The sequence below is a fragment of the Thunnus albacares genome, chromosome 15, assembly GCF_914725855.1.
Source record: "Thunnus albacares chromosome 15, fThuAlb1.1, whole genome shotgun sequence".
NCBI classification, from domain to species: Eukaryota; Metazoa; Chordata; class Actinopteri; order Scombriformes; family Scombridae; genus Thunnus; species Thunnus albacares.
Genome location: NC_058120.1, coordinates 4,613,841 through 4,633,044, shown reverse-complemented (window position 1 = coordinate 4,633,044; position 19,204 = coordinate 4,613,841). Strand labels below are relative to the sequence as shown.

The following is a 19,204-nucleotide window of genomic DNA, read 5'->3' as shown; positions in this document are numbered from 1 at the left end:
TATAATCTGACAGCTGAAGACAAGACCCCATACATTTCTTAATGTTAGATTAGCATCTTGAACAGAGTCTATCTTATGATTGTTCTCACATTTTTTTCATCAGCGGGGGTCAGAGCTCAGGTTCAATCATTTGAGATGACAGCGGAGCAGAGAGACATCCGTCGATATCTCTCCTTTAAAAAACATTCACAGCCTGGCGCTAGTATTAATGGAGACTGAACCCGTTGCCTTCAGGTCACAGAAGATCGCCTATCGAACCACAAATCCTGCCTGCTGTCCACTCAAATCACAGCTCCTCTATTATGCCTGTAATCTTTGCTTTGGATTGCTTTGGTTCAAGGCCTTAAATTATAGGCTAGTAGGAGATAATATCAGACCATAAAGCTATGCGTAGCAGCGATGCTTCATCATTACATAAGTCCTGAGCTGAAGTTGACTTTCTCAGCTTGGAGGGGGTTTTCACTATAGCTCCTCCCAGTGCCTCTCTGCAGCTGCCTTGGCCCTCAGCTCTCCTCTCTTCATCTCCTGCTCTCCACTCTGCTACCCACTGCTTCTTTCTTTTCTTCTTCCATCTCTTTTGGCCCAGAGTTTCAGTTTTTTCTTTCTTCCTTCCACTATGGCCAACATTGACTTCTGCACTCTTTCAATACATGTGGGCCAGATTTCTTCCATCCATATCCTGCTTAACCTCTGTTGAAACTCCTTATCCCTCTGTGCCCTGTCTTAACTCTCTGCATATGTATGTATGTGTGTGTGTGTGTGTGTGTGTGTAGGAATGCAGCGACTGTTCGCTACTGCTGGCTGTTCTCATTTCCCCCTACTCACCCCATATCCCAGTCTCACACAGACAACCTAGAAACACACACACACACTCACACCTGTCTTCTTATGCCCTGTGGCAGGGCAGCGGTGTACTGTAGCGTACTGTAGGATATGTGTGTGTGAGTGACTGCAGCTGCTTTTGGCCATCCTGGCTGCCTCCTCGTTTTCAGCTTCATTTCCCCCCCTAATGAAGATTCAGAGGCAGCGCAGCTACTGGCACAGGGCATGAGCGAGGGGAGGGATGAGGGAAGGAGCAATAGAGGAGGAAGCAATGACAGCGGGAGAAGAGGGGAGGCAGAAACCAGAGTTCGAAGAAAGGGAGAGGAAGGAGGCAACGGCAAGATGGAGGCAGGGGTGGAAGGAGGGGAGACTGTGGGAGAATTCACGAGGAGGAGAGATAGGCAGCGAGGCAGGCAAAAGAAAATAGTCTGGTGAGAGGAGGAAGAAGGGAAAGGCTGATGAGTTTTGTGATACAGATGACTAGAAAGAAAGTAGCCCTCTTTCCTCTCTGCTAATTAGCTCCCTGGCTGTGATGAATGGCACAGCACTTAGGACCCAATCGGCGAACCGACCTTGTCATGTGTGTTGATGGGGTGGGGTGACTCTACACCCCTCTCCCACCTCTGCACCCCCTCTTACCTATTGTGCCACCTCCTGTGGAAGCAGATGCTGCTAATATCTAGGAGTGTGCGTGTCTTTGTGTGTGTGTATACGTATGCACACACTCACCTGTCCACCATTTTTGTGTGTGTGTGTGTGTGTGTGTGTGTGTGTGTGTGGGCGCTTTGTCCTCAATGGCTGGCAGTTCTACACACTTGTGTAAAGGCTTTCAATTGTGCGCCTACATACAAACACACCTGGCTCATTCACTGTCCTTTGTTTCGCAGCATTAGACCTCACATTATTATCAGTTGAAATTGATGATTGATGATTAGTAATGATGGAACAACCCTTTATTGCATCTAGGCTGTCCCAAATATGAACTCCTGTACATTTAAGGCCTAAAAAGATCCTTGGCTTTGATTTTTTTCTTTTCTTTTTTTTAAACATTGTCTTCTAGAAGTCTTAAACGTCCTGTTTTTTTCTTACTGCACTACTTTTCCACTGAAAAATCTCACTGTTTGTTCAAATACCATCTGTGTTGTTGTTTTTCCCCATTGCAGATATTAGGTTTGACGTGATTAATTTGGCATTAAAAAGCTCTGTAAATGTATTCCATTCTATTACAACTTGGGTCTTATTTTCATTGGTTTTGCCATCATTTTTATGCGTAAATCTTGCACATACATTGATGGTCTGGGTCATGGTTTCCTAGAAATCCATCCAATAGTTGTCAAGAGATTTCACTAAAGCCAAAAATGTGAACATAATGGCAGCAATAAAGGTAAAAATCATGGGATTACCAATGTGTGTTGTATTGATTGTCTGGGAACCATGAATGAATGAAAATCTTTAACCTGTTGGTGGTGATAAAAAGTCAAAGGATCCCCAAAGACCATTAGGTCTTGTCTTCTGAGCACTATGAATGTCTGTACAAAATGTAGCCTAATGGAAATCCATCCAATATTTGTAAAGACTAAAAAACTCACTAAAAGACAAAAGCGTCGCCATGGTGGCACTAAAAGTAAAGTCAGAGGATTACCAAAGTAATCAGGATTCATCCTCTAGGGACCACGATTGTCTGATTTACAGACTGACATTGCCGTGCTGCTACCATGACTAAAATGTTCCTCATGAAACTGTTAATAGATGCATTTGAACACTCAAAACCAGGTGCCTGATAGTCATACCTTGTTCGTAATGTGTCCTCTTGAGTGTGTTCGTGAGTATGATAAGTAGAATCACATTGATATATTTTATCCCCAGGTCTTTTTCCATATTTTCATCCTTCAGTCATGTTGGTGTGTGTTTCAGATCCTGTATGTTGTGTTTCTTCTCCCCCTGCAGAGCAGTAAGAACTGGCGGGCTGCAGTGGATCTGACAGGCCGACTGCTGACAGCTCATGGTCAGGGATATGGAAAGGCTGGCCAGCCAACCTCCCACACCACCGACTCACTGCAGGTAGCACGCCAGTGACTTTCTCTCTGAATCCATCCATTCATCTGTCTGTCTATCTCTGGGTTTCTGTGGGTGTTGGACAGAGTTGAAGCCAGGACATGTCTCGTATGACACAATAATGTAATAATTTCCCAATCATAAGTGAAAATGAAATATATTTTGGACTTAACTTAGTTGAAGACAGACCTAAAAATATGCTTGTACTTGAATATTGTAATGAAATGCTCTCACTGATATTGTATAACCATTTCCCTGATTACTTAACACCCAATTTTTTGGTTTCCAACCTGATGATATGATGATAATTTTAGATTTCACTTCGAGAGGATAGATGTAGAATTTGTCTTCCTCCATAATATATCTGCACAGTAGGTTAGGTATCATCTAACACAGACATCTGTAAAAAGGACGCATAGTTTTCATTGCTTTTATACATTCAGTCAGTGTTGATGTGAGCACAGTTTTTGTTCCTCTTTATGGGGCTCTATCCAGAAGATGGATGGCTGCATAAGCTCATTAAGAAGCCCACCCCCATGGTTGGTTCTATGCATAAGATCTGAGATGAATCAACCATGAATTAACCATCTTAGCAATTTTAAAGTCCAGCTTTAAAGGATGTGTCTTTAATGTGTTTTGTGGGTATTTTTTCTTTATTTCCCTAAGCTGGATAGCCTGAACTGTAGCCGTAAAACAAAACATCATCCTCATTCCAAAGGGATATGCATCAGAACAAAATGATGAGTGCTGGGCAGCTCTGTTAACCTTTTACCACCCACTGTTCCACCCACAGGACCCAAGCAGTGGGTGGAACTGTCACGGACCGCTAGCACTATAAAAAGCTATACGCACATGAACTAAGGCTGCAACTAAATGTTACTTTTATTATCAATAAATCTGTAAATTATTTTCTCAATTACAAACCTAATATGAATATGTGATATATGTATTACTAATAAATGAGATTATTTCTCAAAAAAGGATGTCCTGCTGTATAAATAATCCAGGTAATGCAAGGCAGAGTATATACAACTATACACCATGAGAATATGCTGTCTCCCTGCATTGAGAGCAGTCTGGCAGTGAGAAGTGCTATTTGTCCAAATTCATTTCAAGCCTCTAACAACTAATTAAAAATAGTAAATAATTCATCACACACATATACATTCACATCAGCTCCCTTTTGTGCTCTGAAGTCTTCTCCAAATCCATCATAAAGATGTTCATCTGTTAACACTGAACTCCGCCAGGCTGTGTCGTCACTATTAGTTATGCAGCCCCTACTGACATCTGAGAGTCTGTGTTAACAGCAGGAGGCAGTGTTGTGGTGCTACAAAGTGACGACAGGGGTCGAGAGAACAGTTTCTCTGCGGGTTCACATGCTGTTTAGGAGCTTCTAGATCCTTCCATGTTGTTGTCTCTCAGAGACATAGTCCATCTCTGATTACTGATCAGATCAGGATACCGCTGCATGTGTCTGGGATTCTGTCCAAGTGCACTTGGCTCTGTGCTGTCAAAAGCTCTTGAATTTGCACAACATGGTCCTTGAACAGCCTGTGACCTCCAGATGTAGAGAAGGCCCACACAACAGTACAGCATCCTCCGTTGTCGGGTTTTGTTAAACGATTAAAACATTTGCAGTAACTCTACACTGCAGAGCTATAATCTTTAAGGATAGAAATACTATAAAGCCTAGTGGGTTATTTCCATGGTGGTCCTCCAACGTACAACAAACACAAACAGTAAGACACCAGACAAACACAGAGGACCATCAGCTGGCAGAGGAACAATAAAGGGAACGGTGCATGAACTGGGGTGGTATTGGCCTTTTTTAGCTAAATAACATATATTAGTCTGTTTATATGTCTGTTAACAAGAAATTGCAACACAGAAACACCAGAGAAATGTCAAAGATATATCTCAGTTTTGTTGTATTTGTGTTGTTGCTTATAGTTGTTATTAATACCTGATATTTATATTTTTATTTCCAGTGATTTTTGCTGTTTAAAATATATTTGGCCATTTTTATTAATTTTCCCTGTAACTTAACCTGTAATTATAAAGTGTCTCCACTCAGTAGTATATCTTGGTCAGAAGTCTTTAATAACTAAATTTAAGGAATACTTATATTAAAAATGTCATTATCGGCCTCAAAAATCCAGCATTGGTCAGGTCAGAATTGCAACCCCATAATGTAATTCCAAATAATGGACTCTATATATATAGATTAATGGATAATGACAATAATAGTAAGTCACAGCCCTAGAAAAATTAAAACTAGAGCCCAACGATATATCAGTCTCCTTCTGCACTCCAATATAAAAAAGGTTTATTTTTATGACGGATTATTTATTAAGCCATTTATATCATTTCTGTTTTTGTGAGTAGCATAAAGAGACTACAAACTACATTTCATTATACAACCTTATTTGTAAAATGATGATAATAAATGAATCTTGAATCTTGAACTACAGATTACTTAATAAATTCTCCACTAATGTAAGACCCAATAATGTAATAATGTATTACATTATAGATTAAGTTATTACTGTTGAAATGTTCTTACATTATTTACAGTTTCTATAGTACAATACAGCTGTGACCAGAGGACATTGGAGGATTTGCATGATGTATCTCTCCTCTGTGAACAAGAACTGTTTCACATCTTGTATTTGTACTTGGAACTATTTGACTCATGTTTTATACATTTTACAAACAGAAGGAGGTGTGTTTGTGTGTGTTCCAGCTCTGGTTTGTGCGGCTGGCCCTCCTCACCAAGCTGAACCTCTTCCAAAATGCTGAGCTGGAGTTTGAGCCCTTTGGCAACCTGGATCATCCAGACCTCTACTATGAGTATTACCCGGCTGTTTACCCTGGAAGGAGAGGTATATACATGCATACACAGCCTGTAATAAACCATACCATCCTCCATCCTCTAGGGTAATTATTTATTACCTTTATGTTGTTGAGCGCTTCAGATGTTGATCCCCAGGACTGTTATATAGATACTCTTGCATGGTAAAATCATATCGTTTTTCAGATTTCATATGTCCAAAAGCTGTTATATAAATTTTCTTGAAAGGCTGGCTTGAGGGTTGAAAAGTATTCACGACTGTGCTGAAAAGCATCTCTTAAACTGGTATCTGTGAGTTTTGAATGCGTTATTAGCCCGGTCTCTGAAAAGATTTAGCATTTTACCCACGTTTTTTTAGGATGCACAAGCACACCACCACTGTCCTATTAAATATTCAAAGGAAAGTTTCTGCCAGGAGCTTGATATTAGACTGTATCGTTGAGAAGCTCCAACAACTCTACTTGTCTCCAGCAGTTCTTTGGTTTTGTTTTTCCTCTTTTTACACTGCATGAATTGCTCTCTAATGTATTCCCATTACTTTGGATCTGCTTCGCCCCTCAGGCTACCACAGTGAAGGCAGTAGCAGAGACACAGCTGCACACACACACACACACACAAAAGCAGACTTGATGCTACACCGCACAGCCTTCTAAAGAGAGCACCGATTGACTTTCCACTGCTCAATATTAAACGCTTTGTGCCCTGCTAGGTGCTCGCAGACAAAACTGGCACGAGCTTTGTAGCCTGGCATCAGAAGTCGAACATTTCTCCGGCCCAACGCTTGCATCGACTATCTATTACCCATGATCACACTCTTAGAACGCCTTAAGAGACGGCTGCCCATGTATCACTCTCCGAAGAATTAGGATTGACCGAGCGCTCGAGAAAGAATCAATGTTTGTCAGTTATTAATTTGTTTGCCAAATGAAAAGTTGAGTCCAATTTCAACTCAGAAATATTAAGACCTGAATGCCACATGCCTGAAAAGTAGCATTCAATCATGTCCTTTTTAAAGCTGTATCTTTACACTGTCCTTTCAGTCTAGATTCCTTTCATGTATGAATCAATACATTAACAGAGAGAGAGAGAGAGAGATATATACCAGTCTTCTCAGGTAAAGTCTCAAGTAAAATGTGTTTGTGGTCAAACACTACTATTCCCTGCTTCTTCGAAAAGGGTCCCTGTGTTTTTTTTCCTCATCTGGATGGAAGAATATCAGCCTCTACACATGTGCTCGATAAAAAAAAAACACAGTCAACTGGTTACATGTCAGCCAAACAAAAAGATGGACACGCTGACAAGACTTGGAAAATGAATTAATATGCTGAGGCAGGCAGGTAGGCAGAAAGCAGGGGAGCTCCAAGTCTTGTTAGTGGTCAAATGTCTGAAGCTGAATCCACCATATTTCCTCAAATAATAGCCGGGGCCTTTATTTACCTCAAACTGCAGAGGATACCAGGCCTTTATTGGAAACAGGCTTATATTAGAGAGAGCCTTTATTTCTAATAAAATAAGTATATTTGCTCATATTTTAGTACGAAGCCTCCTTGTTTTCCTGATCTGCTTCCATTTGCTCTGTTAAATCGTTGTTACTACATTACCAGTAATCCACTTCCAACATGCGGAATCTAGCTGTACTGTAGCATGCGGGTATTCCCACCCACCTAAGAGATATTTGATTAGCCACCAACTAAATGCAACAAAAGAACACCAAAATTTTATCTATTAAATTTAGGGATCAGTTTCACTTTCTTTACATTTTATTTCCTTACATTATGGTCTAAATTGTATTTCAAGGCCTTCTTTATACTCCCACATATGTTATACATGCCACATATGTGCTTCTGGTGGAAAACCTTTTTATTTTGATTGATTTATTTTCTGCCTGAAAAAAAATCAAATTTAAGATACTGCACCTGAAAAATATCAAAATAGGCCTTAAAAACATTTGTAATATATGTGTGCTCGCATCCTCCAAAATACCCAGAAATAATTAGCTATGGTTGAAATGAAGTAATATTGCTCAGAAATCTGGCGTTTATAAAGTTTGCTCTGACTGTGCCCTGAAACCATTGGCAGGAATGCGTATCTCCTACAGGCTCTTGCACATACATGTGTGTACTTGTGTTGACAGAGCATGAGATGCAACAAAATAAGGACCAGCACATCAAAACATTGCTCCGTAGTGGTCAAAACCTCCTTAAAATATATTTTCCAGGGGCTACACAGTGTTGTGGTTTCATAGGTTGTTTTCCCTCTCAGTTACAAAGTTGCTCCAACTCTTCTAACAGACACTGTAAAGGCATTAAAAGTCTTAATTTTAAGCTGATGAAACTTGCTGACACCCCAAGAGAAACAGAATAAAGAATTAAGCCAAGAGAGAGCCATGTTCGGTCAGCAGAAAGATAAAATAATGTAACAGAGTAGGGTTGGGCCTCGTCCATCGCCAATGGCTGACAGTAATCAGCCACTGAGCCCTCCTCCATCGTCACATCATGATTTAAAAGCCCCTTCCCCTCGTCTTCTGTCCATCTTTTGCTGGGATTACATTATTAAATTACTCTTCTCTTGTTGGCTTTTTACTCACAAAGCTTTTATTGCACTCACAGTAACGACACCGGTGTAGTTGTCGTCGTCTCAAGTAAAACGTTATCTTCACTTCACCTGGTTCACTGTCTCCACCGCTGCTGAGCCCTGCCCTCAGTGAAACACGGAGAGCAGAGGAGAGAAACAACCATAAATGACAGCAAAACACAGTAGAGACTCTCACACTGAGCTGAAATTAAACACGTATTTTGTTTCTTTAAGGAGTGTTGGGGGTCCCACCAACGGCTTCTGAAAACAAAATATGTTTATTTATGTTATTTACCTAATTTATGTGCACTTGTTTCGTTTCAGCTCAGTGTGAGAGTCTCTACTGTGTTTTGCTGTCATTTACGGTCGCGCTAGTTTCTCTCCTCTGCTCTTTGTGTTTCACCGAGGGCGGGGCTCAGTCCCTCCACACACACACACACACACACAGAGCAAAGGAGAGACAGACAGTGGTGAAGACTGTGAACCAGGTGAATTGAAGATGGACAGACACCCCCAACAAGAATCATCCATCACAATGTTTCACTGTGGACATCGTCATATGCCAGTTCGGTAGACATTGCTCCCTGTAACAGAGGGCAGTAATGCAGACACTGGGGTAAATGGGAAAAAGGAGAGTGTATTCTGTACCATAGATAGGTAGATAGGAAGCACAAGCAGATAGATGAGAGAGATAGAAATTGAGATACATAGACGGGTAGAAGCAGCAGCCAAAGATGGACCAGTGAGCTGAGCTTCAGATCTGATGACAATATCAAAGAGACCCTGATCAAAGCCCGGGGACTCACCTGAATACAGGCTCTTCCTCAAGGATACGTGTGCCTGTGTGTGTCTGTGTGCGTGCGTGCGCCTGTGTGTGTGTGTGTGTGAGAGAGCGAGAGACAGACAGTGTGAATGATGTAGAGGCTGAGAGAGACAGAGGGATGAGGCAGAGAGATGAGTGATGGAGCTGTGCAGCACACACAGAGAGAGAGATGAGAGGGTTTAATAAGCAGCCATACGTAGCTCAATGCCATCTGTAGGTTCCTGCCTCCAGGGCTGTGTGCAGTCTGTGTGTGGGTGGATGGGTTTATATTCTCATCTAGCGCTCTGTGTCTTTCTGTCTCTCTCCGCCTTCCCTCTCTTTTTTTTTTTTTCCTCCCTCTCTCTCGCTATGGCCTCATCCCACCCTGTTTCTTACTTCCCCCCCTTTCCCTCGCACATTTTCTCCCTCCGTCTCTTGTTTTCTTCTTGTCCTCCCTCCGTCTCTCCCTTCCCACCAGGCTCCATGGTGCCATTCTCCATGCGGTTGCTGCATGCCGAGCTTCCCCAGTACCTGGCCAAGCCCCAGGAGGCTCTGGACCGCCTGCACAATCTCAAAACCGTCTGCCTCACCGTTAGTACACACACACACACACACACACACACAAAAACACAGCCTCTGGATGAACATAAAGATATGCATACTCTGTAGTATTCACACAATAAAACTACACACCCACAGAAAAGCACATTAGCCATACAAATCCTTGAGCCCACCTGTGTAAACAGCCAAATATGGTTGGATTTTAGCATTATTGAATATGCAGATTCTAATACACACATGAAAAGCCTTCAGTGCTGGCAGTGAAACAACTTCCCCCTTTGAAGTTTGAATTCTCCCCCCCCCCCCCCACCACCCGTAACAGATTCTGGAGAACTTGGAGAAAGGCTTGGCTGAGGATGGCAGCATGATCACCCTAACACAGGAGAACAGGCAAGGTAAGCACACACACACACACACACGCACCCACGCGCACAGACTTTTGGCTACAGACCTGGCCCCAGTCCCAGACTGCATCACACTGTGGGAGGAGAGTGAGGTCATGGGCCCCAGTGGGTAATACACACACACACACACACACGAAGCACTGAAGCAGAGGCACACCTGGTGCAGGACTGCAGCATACCTCGGCCACACATACACACACTTTGAACCACACAAACACACCAATGCGGTGCTCTAAAAGTGTTTAGCACCTCACTGCTTCGGTACTCGCCCTGAATATCAAATGGTCTCTCCAGCCCTTCATGCCAAGCAGATCAATACAGATCAATCCGATCCAATCCACTCACACCTGCACAAGTGTGGTGGGGAAATAGGCAGGCACCTTAATCTGAAATTCACCAGTTTTTAGGTAGACACACGTCCACACAACCTGATGTAAATGGACTTCTCTTCTCAAAGACACAGAATCACATCTTAATGCAGTCTTCTCTCATTCTTGTGTTTGCAGGTCTCGTGACTAAAAATTTTGCAACTTTTTCCAAAGCTGAGGGTCAATTTTTGAAAAAGAGACTAGAAGCCATTTAATCACCTAATTCAGGGCAATTAATAACAACAATATACGTGCTGAAGTTGATCTAAATGTACCACGTCGCTTACTTGTAATTGGGTAAATTGGCAGGGTGACACGCGTATGAATGTATGTGTGAGGGTGCGCTGGTTCCGCCAGTTTCTCCCCCTTCTAAAAGCAGTGTAATAGCTGTGCCCTCTGTCTCTCCTCTCCCTGCCCACGCAGACAGTCGGCAGTCAAGTCAATAACGCAGGGCCTTGCCTTCACACATCAGACCCCTACTGAGTGATTAGCTCTTCTCCCCCAACACACACGCAGAGACACACACGTGTGCAGCGATGAATACTAATAGGCCTGCACACAAGCTCTTCCACAGGGCGCACTGTCTGAGGGAAAGAGGAAAGTGGAGTGTGCCGCAGTGTCTTCCTCACCACCTCGCCTTAAAATAAACCCTGGTGTGGAGGGGGAGGAGGGGAGATGTAATGAGAGAGATAGAGGGATAAGGCGATGGAAGAGTGTGGGGGGGGGGGGGAAGGGTGACATTGCAGAGACGCCCAAAAAACCAGTTGAAAATAGGAAGTCACCCTAAAAAAAAATAATAAACCCTGTGTCTTCCTGTTTTTAGCGTCTCTTAAGCTGTGGAGGTCTCGTCTCAGCCGGGTCATGTACTCCATGGCCAACTGTCTGCTGCTGATGAAGGTATGTGTGTGTGTGTGTGTGTCTATGGTGTGTGTGTGTGTGTCGCACATACACACACAACCCAGTACAACCCAGTTGGGCTAACAAGCCACCTGTAGAGCAGAGCAGACACATTGAGTGAATGTGTCCCTGTATGCGTGTCTGAGTCTGCCTGTGTGTGTCTGCGGGAGAGAGTGTTTCTGTATGTGTGTGTGTGTAGGTGTGTGTGTGTGTGTGTGAGACTCAGAGATCTCTGATGCCAGGCTGGTGGAGGATTCACAGTGAAATCCCCCCAGACTGACCACTAATTGGATTCTTGGTCAGTGAGAGAGAGAGAGTGAGCGAATGAGAGAGTGAGAGGGAGAGAGAGAGAGAGGGGATGGGGTGTGGATCAGACTGTAGAGAGAACCACAGTGCCATCTACTGGTGAGAGACCAAATTACAGTATTTGGTTTTAAATTTTCAGTATGCAAAACTAAATTGTTAAGGACCATACCAGTGATTTTGCACATTGTAGGATGTAGGATATTACTGCATCATTTTTTGTCAGTGTTTTATTATCTCTGTAAGGTAATGCAGTGCAGGATTTTCAAAGCAATACTGCTGTATAGAACTGTGTAGAAGAAAAATAAAAAAGGCAGACATAACTGAAGCAAGTTTCAGGAGTCTGCTATTTTTTAAATTATATAAAAACAAGTGAGGAAAAACTCACATCTGGAATTCTCCAGTGTGCATGGGAAAATATTTAATTACAATATAGTGTGTGGATGATTTATAGTTCAAGGATATGTCTGGCATTATTCTGAATTTTTTCTTATTTTCGACAACTAAGACCAAAACCAACAGTGCAGCAGTCGCCTCACAGTTCTCTCTGACTTTCTCAATCTGTCTGTGGCCCAAGCCCATCGGTTCCCCACTGACATCTTTAAAAACAAGTCACAAATGTATAATTTCATTATTAAAAAAAAAGGCTCAGTAACTGTTGGGCACTGTAGTTTTTGGCAAAGTTACATAAACAGGAGGAAGGGGGACTATTTTCAGCAGCGGATTAATCCACATTTGGTGCTCTACTAAGTATTTCCAGCAGCATGATTATGTGTGTGTGTGAGATAAATTACAGTGTGTGTGTTAATGGTAATGAAGGAACATGTCATCCAGTGCAACAGTGTGACTCATTGATGTGTTTTTAATAGTTTTGGGGAAAATAAGATATATCAGGCTCTGGATACACACACACACAAACACAATACATGCTAATAACACCAAATCATTGTTGGTTTTGGTCTGCACATGGGATTTGTTGACAGTAAGAAAATGTATAATATCACCAGTGAACAGCCACCTCATATCAGCACCGTGTCCTGAATAAAACTCCAAATTTGTGGTGATGAAGTGTAGTGAAGTCCGACTCTAGACTACATCATCCATTTACTGTGACACAGTACAGTCAACAGTTAATAAAATAAGGTGCATTTGATAGTTGCATGCTGTATGAGATTTTAAGTCCAATGTCAAGAGTTTTGCACATTGAGTCAAATCAATCATAAACTACTGTATTTCACTACATACATATATGCAGTGCACACTCTCTCTCTATCCACACACACACACACACACCCTGCTGACCTCTCTCCCTCGCCCTGCTCAGCAGTCCAGTCACCATGTGAGCGATGTGTAGCAGTGCAGTGTGGGAGGTGGGAGGAGGGTCACATTGCCCCGCTAATACTCCATATGTTTGATTAATGCCCTCTCTCTCTCTCTCTCTCTCTCCACGCCTCAACTCTGCTCTTCTTTACCTCGCTCACCCTCCACCTGTTTCTGCCTCCCGCCGCTTACCTCACTTTACCTCACTCGTCTTTGACATCTCTTACCTTTACCTCTCTCGCCCTCCGTTCTTAACTCATGTTTTTCTTTACCTCTTTTTCTCTTCCATCTCTCTCTCATCAGGACTATGTTCTAGCTGTGGAGACTTATCATTCCATCATCCAGTATGAACCCCAGCAGAGAGTGCAGCTGCTCAGTGGCATAGGACGCATCTTCTTGCAGGTCCACCCATGTGCACACACACTTACACACACACGCTTTTACAGGTTAACCATACATGCTGTTGTTTTGTTGTGCTGTGAAACTGCATTATGTAGAGAAAAAGTAAAACTACAATGAAAATTAGGAGTGGATAGTATTGATTAAATCTCAGATGACAGTACATGTAATTTTATATCACGATTTTGTAAATTTCCTGCAAAAATAGGTAAAAGCAGGACAGGAATGTCAAGTAAATTAAATACTAATGACAAATCAACATATTTATTACATTGATGCAAAGGTTATATAAGAGCCCAGTAACCCAGTTAATGACTATTTATTGTTTCATGGTATATATCATCAGATCATCAATGTTAAAGGAAAGGTTTAACATTCAAAATACAGATATCTGCTTCTTTCCAGAGCAGGATAAGAAGATCAGTACCACTCTCATGTGTATGTGTTCAGTACAGAGTTGGAGTTAGCTTAGCTTAGCAAAACGACTGGAAGCAGGGGAAACAGCCATCTTGACTCTGTACAAAGTGTACAAAACTCTGTTTTTAAAATCTATACGTAAAAAGCCCAGCATTTGTGCAACATCCCCCTCTACAGCACGGGTTGCCTGGCAACCTCACGGTGACAGTAAATCTCTGGAAGTCACTGTATTTGGCTGTTGTTTGCTAAGAAATGGTTCCAACATGTAACTCCTCATTATTAGTATTTGAGCTTCTCATGTAACTCTAGAAAAAGAAAGTGGTTTCCCAAAATATAGAACTGTTTATTTAATTTCTCTGTTTGAGATCAGGAGAATAAAAGTGGATCAGGACATCCCGCTCTTTGTCTTTCTCACTAGAAATGTTGGTAAGAGTCACTAGGTCAGTTCAGTATTCCATCCATGATACACACAACTATTCCTCGCTATGCTGCTAAATACTATCTAGTCAATCTGTTTTCTTATGTGAGTTTATTATATCTTTTCTCAATGTTCCTCAACAAAGGATCACTGGAGTCTCCAGGAAAATTCAATGTCACATATATTTATGTTGCTACATACCCATGAGCCTCAGCCACCCGTGTGTGTATCCTTCGCTGATGCAATGAGTCAGTTTTCACTTGAGGATCATGAAATGTAATCTAATTTATTTGAATTGGTGCTTCCTCCATGTACAATACACAGTATACTCACACCTTAATACACACACAAAGAGCAGTGGTTAATGCATTGCTGCTGCTTTTTTCCAGATCGGAGACATTAAAACAGCAGAGAAGTATTTCCAGGATGTGGAGAAAGCCTGCCAGATGAAAGGGAGCCAGCCCAGTCACACCACATGTGTGCTGATGAACAGGTATGTGTGTGTGTGTCATGCGTTTATCGACTCTGTACAGTGTGTGTTACTTTATTCTGCTCAGGACCATTTTTGGCTCCACAGTAGCGGCACTTCCTTCAGGGCTTTTCGCAGGTTCGTGCTTCCTCCTGGCGTGTGATTTAGCACAAGAGGTCACACCTCTGTAGCTCTGGCCTTAGGAGATATAGAGTATGAGGCACAGCTCAGGTGACAGAACCCATCTCGCTCACACTGGGTGTGTTGATGCTCACTTTACAAAGGCAGGTGATTGATATCGTCATACACTCTTGTTATTTATAGTGTTTGGGTGTTTTTATTTATACTCTTTTAAATTGGTACTAACGTAGAGTTAGCTCTAAAAAGCAGGCTAATCACATGGGGAATAAAACTGGAATTAAAACAAAATGTCAGAGATTGACATAATCCTGCTCCTCAAGTACAAGGCAACATCACATCCACTCATATCATAACCATCAACTATCAAGACATGTAAATCTAGAAATATCAACATAGAATCCTGTCATTCTTTCTGACCACTAGACTATGGAAACCCTTTATATTCCATCAGTGGCTGTCATCCAGAACTCATAGAACCATAGCAACATACATAACTCTCATTTAGGGTTGTAATTTGACACAAGATTGCAAAATAGAGAGCTTGGAACCATCAGTTGTTGGGTTGCTGTTACCTGTGAGTGAAACACGAGCCATTATAGCGTCAATTAGTTGGTTGTACTGATTAAGAAGGCTGAAAAACATGGCTGAAACTCACGCAGTGTTGACAGTATTGACATCAAATTCTTAGTGATGATTACAAGAAAAACATGGGCATTTCTCCCCATAAATTTAGGAAATGGGGTAAACAAAATCAGAGTACCCAAGAAAAGTGGCAGTTCTAGATTTGAAAAGAAAAATATCAGCCTAAACACCAGTTCAATATGCTGTTCCGATACTTTTGTATAATAAAGTCACTATAAAAAAAGACAAATATCTGTATAAGCTGGAGGGAGGAATGCCAAGACTTGAATTGATAATATTGACTAGCCTGCACAGACCTCAACTGCATCCAACACGTTTGGGTTGAGCTATAAAACCAACTGCATGCCAGACCTTAACATCCAACATTAGTGACTAATCTCACTAATGCTCCTGTGGCTGTTGCATATTAATGCCTGTGATTTGGGAATGACATGTTCAACAATAACATGTAGGTGTGATGACTGGATGTCCACATATTTTGGCTGTGAATACATGTTCAGTCGCAGCTCCAGTATGAAAACACTTGTTCTTGTTTCTGCCGTGTTTGTGTTGTTGGGTCATATTTCATCATTATATGACTCTGTCGTTGTATATGTGTGTATGTCTTCCAGAGCGTTCGTCTACCTCAGTCAGAACAACTACGCTGAAGCACACGCATCCTTCATTGAAGTTTTAAAAATTGACCCAAAAAACCCTGTGGTAAGTGCTGCCACATCCACTACACTGTAATACACCACAAGTGTTTCACTCTACAGCAGCGTTAAATGCTGGAGACGAGCTCAAATTACAGAGCTGGTGAAATTATTAGCTTTATATTATATTAGTGGGATCTGCTTAAATTAATCTCCTGCTAAAAGCAAGCTGGAAGTTCCATATAGGAAGACACTCTCTGATATTGTTTGATATTCATAGGTCCTTAAAACATTTATATTTTTAAAATTGAAACCATTAAATAGTACTAAGATCTTTTTGTTTGGGTTTTTTTTGGATGGAATAGATTGGAACAATCAGCCTTCATCTTCAAGATTCATTTATTTTTATCATTTTACAACACAAGGTTGTATAATGAAATGTAGTTTGTAGTCCCTTTATGCTACTCACAAAAACAGATATTATATAAATGGATTAATAAATAATAAGTCATAAAAATAAAACTTTTTTTATATTGGAGTACAGAGGATGAATTGAGAAGTCTCACAACCTGAGGAAACTTTGATCCAGATATGATATTAGTTGATATTATATACAGATACTGTAATAACATTCTTTACATTTATATAAAATGTTGGACTATCATTCAGTATTTTAGGAAATAAGCTTAATTCCTTTATTTCTGAGAGTGAGATAAGAAGATCGATACCAATTTCATGTCTGCATTCAGTACGGAGCTGTAGACAGGTAGCTAGCTTAGCCTAGCTTAGCATAAAGACTATAAACGGGGAAACGGCCACCATGGCTCTGCCCAAAGTTCAAAAATACAACTACAAACACCTCAAACCAGTAGTTAGTGGTTTTAGGGGGAGTTATGTGCTGGAACTATTTATTGACAAACCATGTATCCATCCGCCCAGGACCTCTCTCCAGGAAGCTGCACACAGTCCCTGTGCCCTGCTGTTTATCACCAAGAAATAGTTCAACTCCCCTTGAAACTTATCTTTTTGTGTTTAAATTAAACAGATTAGATACAAGATGTTAATCGGGGAGCTTTAGAGGTTTTGGGAGGTGTTTTTTTTTCATCTTTGCACAGAGCCAGACTAGCTGTTTCCCTCTACGCTCAGTCTTCAGCTAGGCTAGGCTGAAGCTAAGCTAACCACATCCTGACTCCAACTCTGTAATTTTCTCATGTCACTCACGGAAAGAACGTGATTAAGTGTGTATCTTCCAAAAGTATTTAATTAATTAACATAATCATCCCTTTTTTCTTTATCCATTTTTAATTTTAGTCTCTACATTTTGGTTATTTTAAACATCATTTCAAATAAGCTTCAGGGGACAGTTCATGAAGTGCTATCGATTCATCCAGGTGATTATGGTTGTATGAAGCTCATCCCAGTACTATGTGCTGAAAGTAATCTCATTTGTGGAACTCAAGTGGCAAAAATTTAATTCAAAATTTTAAAGGAAAGCTTTAGAATTTTTCTACCTGGGTCCTATTTTCCCATCTTTTTGTGTGTAAGTGACTAATGGGGGCAACAGTTTTTGAAATTGGTCCTGGTCCAGATTGAAAAAGTTTTCCTTTCACAGCAGCATAGTTCCAAATAGAACAACACAGATGATGATGATGATGAGTTGACATTTAAACTCCTCTGTCTATGCCCATTCCCTCCCTCCCTCCCTCCCTCCCTCCCTCCGTCAACACATCCCAGGCCAATAACAACGCAGCAGTGTGCCTGCTCTACCTGGGCCGGCTGAAGGAGTCCCTGGGCCAGCTGGAGGGCCTGGTGCAGCAGGACCCTGCACACTACCTCCACGAGAGCGTCCTCTTTAACCTGACCACTATGTATGAGCTGGAGTCATCGCGCAGCACCCAGAAGAAACAGGCGCTGCTGGAGTCTGTGGCCTGCCGGGAGGGGGACAGCTTTAACACACAGTGCCTCAAACTGGTCTAAGAGGCAAGAGGATGGACTGGTAGAGGACATACACACTACTGCATTGTCCTCTGTGGGACAGGGAATAACACCTCAAGAGTAAAATATATAGAGGAGGAGAGAGAACTAGCTCCTGTAACAGAAAAGTAAATGTTTAATGCTTGGTTTGGTTTTCCAGAAGTATGTTGATTTTATCGATCTGTCAGCACTGCTTTTCTTCTATAAAATAGATTCAGGAAGCCAAACCCAGGTACACATTTCATCTCATGTGAGCCCGCAGGGGGGACTCCTGTCCTGTTGAGGGGGTGACCCAGTAATAACAAACAAAACAAAACAGCGGCCAGCTCACATCTGCTGCTGGAGTGACATTTTGGGAGGTGCAGGAGTCGATGTTAAATTTAATTTACAGATTAAAGGAATGGTTTCAAAAATTAGACGAAAAGATGGATACCACTCTTAAACGTCATCTGTCTCTCGGCAAGAAAACGCATTTCAAAATATGTCAAACTATTCCTTTAAACTCATGATCATTTTGATCAAAGAAATCCCGGTCCCATTACTACAGAGGAATCATGAAATGAAGTATTTGTGGTTTGAAGAAACCTCAGTATACAGATGTTCATTGCACTACAGACTGGTAGTGGTTTTAAGGGAGATGCAGACTCATAATGTGAGACTTGACACGGGCATTATCCAGAGCTTCAGCGTGCTTAAAAGACTAAAGTGTCCACAGAGGTCCTTTTCTAAAGCTTCTTCCTCCCCTTCTCTCAGCAGACACCTGTAACACTGGATTAACAGTCAAAGACCACTTGATTTCAGCTGTCTGCTTGTGCTAGGTTCATTAACTCACACAGGAAAACATAAATAAGCCCTTCAGATTGCAGCGTATCCTCTCCACTAAACAAAACATGTAAAATATTAAATATCCAAAATTGTACATATCAGAGTAGGTGATTTCTTTCTGTTAAATGATATCAAAATGATTTTCTTGCTAAATCTTTTATTGATTTATCCTGTTGGATCTTTAATCATCACTGTTTACAGATTGTGTTTATCATATTTATGTTTATTAAAAATGGAATTTTGTTTTATCCTAAATAAAATGCATCTTTTAAATTAACTTGTCTGGTTTAATGGAAAGAGTTCAGATGATATAAAAGACAAAAATCA

At 41.4% G+C, this 19,204-nt stretch overlaps 1 protein-coding gene across 1 annotated transcript in view; it reads left to right on the top strand.

Annotated features, from left to right (window-relative positions):
* The window catches only part of trappc12 (trafficking protein particle complex subunit 12), a 36,592-nt gene extending 17,438 nt beyond the window's left edge, over positions 1–19,154 (top strand). Inside the window, exons 4-12 of the mRNA XM_044374019.1 lie at positions 2,770–2,883; positions 5,624–5,762; positions 9,586–9,698; positions 9,991–10,063; positions 11,264–11,337; positions 13,264–13,362; positions 14,584–14,687; positions 16,058–16,145; positions 17,813–19,154. Of these exons, the coding sequence (XP_044229954.1) occupies positions 2,770–2,883; positions 5,624–5,762; positions 9,586–9,698; positions 9,991–10,063; positions 11,264–11,337; positions 13,264–13,362; positions 14,584–14,687; positions 16,058–16,145; positions 17,813–18,055 (1,047 nt within the window). The 3' untranslated portion in view covers positions 18,056–19,154. The remainder of the gene's footprint in view (positions 1–2,769; positions 2,884–5,623; positions 5,763–9,585; positions 9,699–9,990; positions 10,064–11,263; positions 11,338–13,263; positions 13,363–14,583; positions 14,688–16,057; positions 16,146–17,812) is intronic.
* Positions 19,155–19,204: the final 50 nt, after the last annotated feature.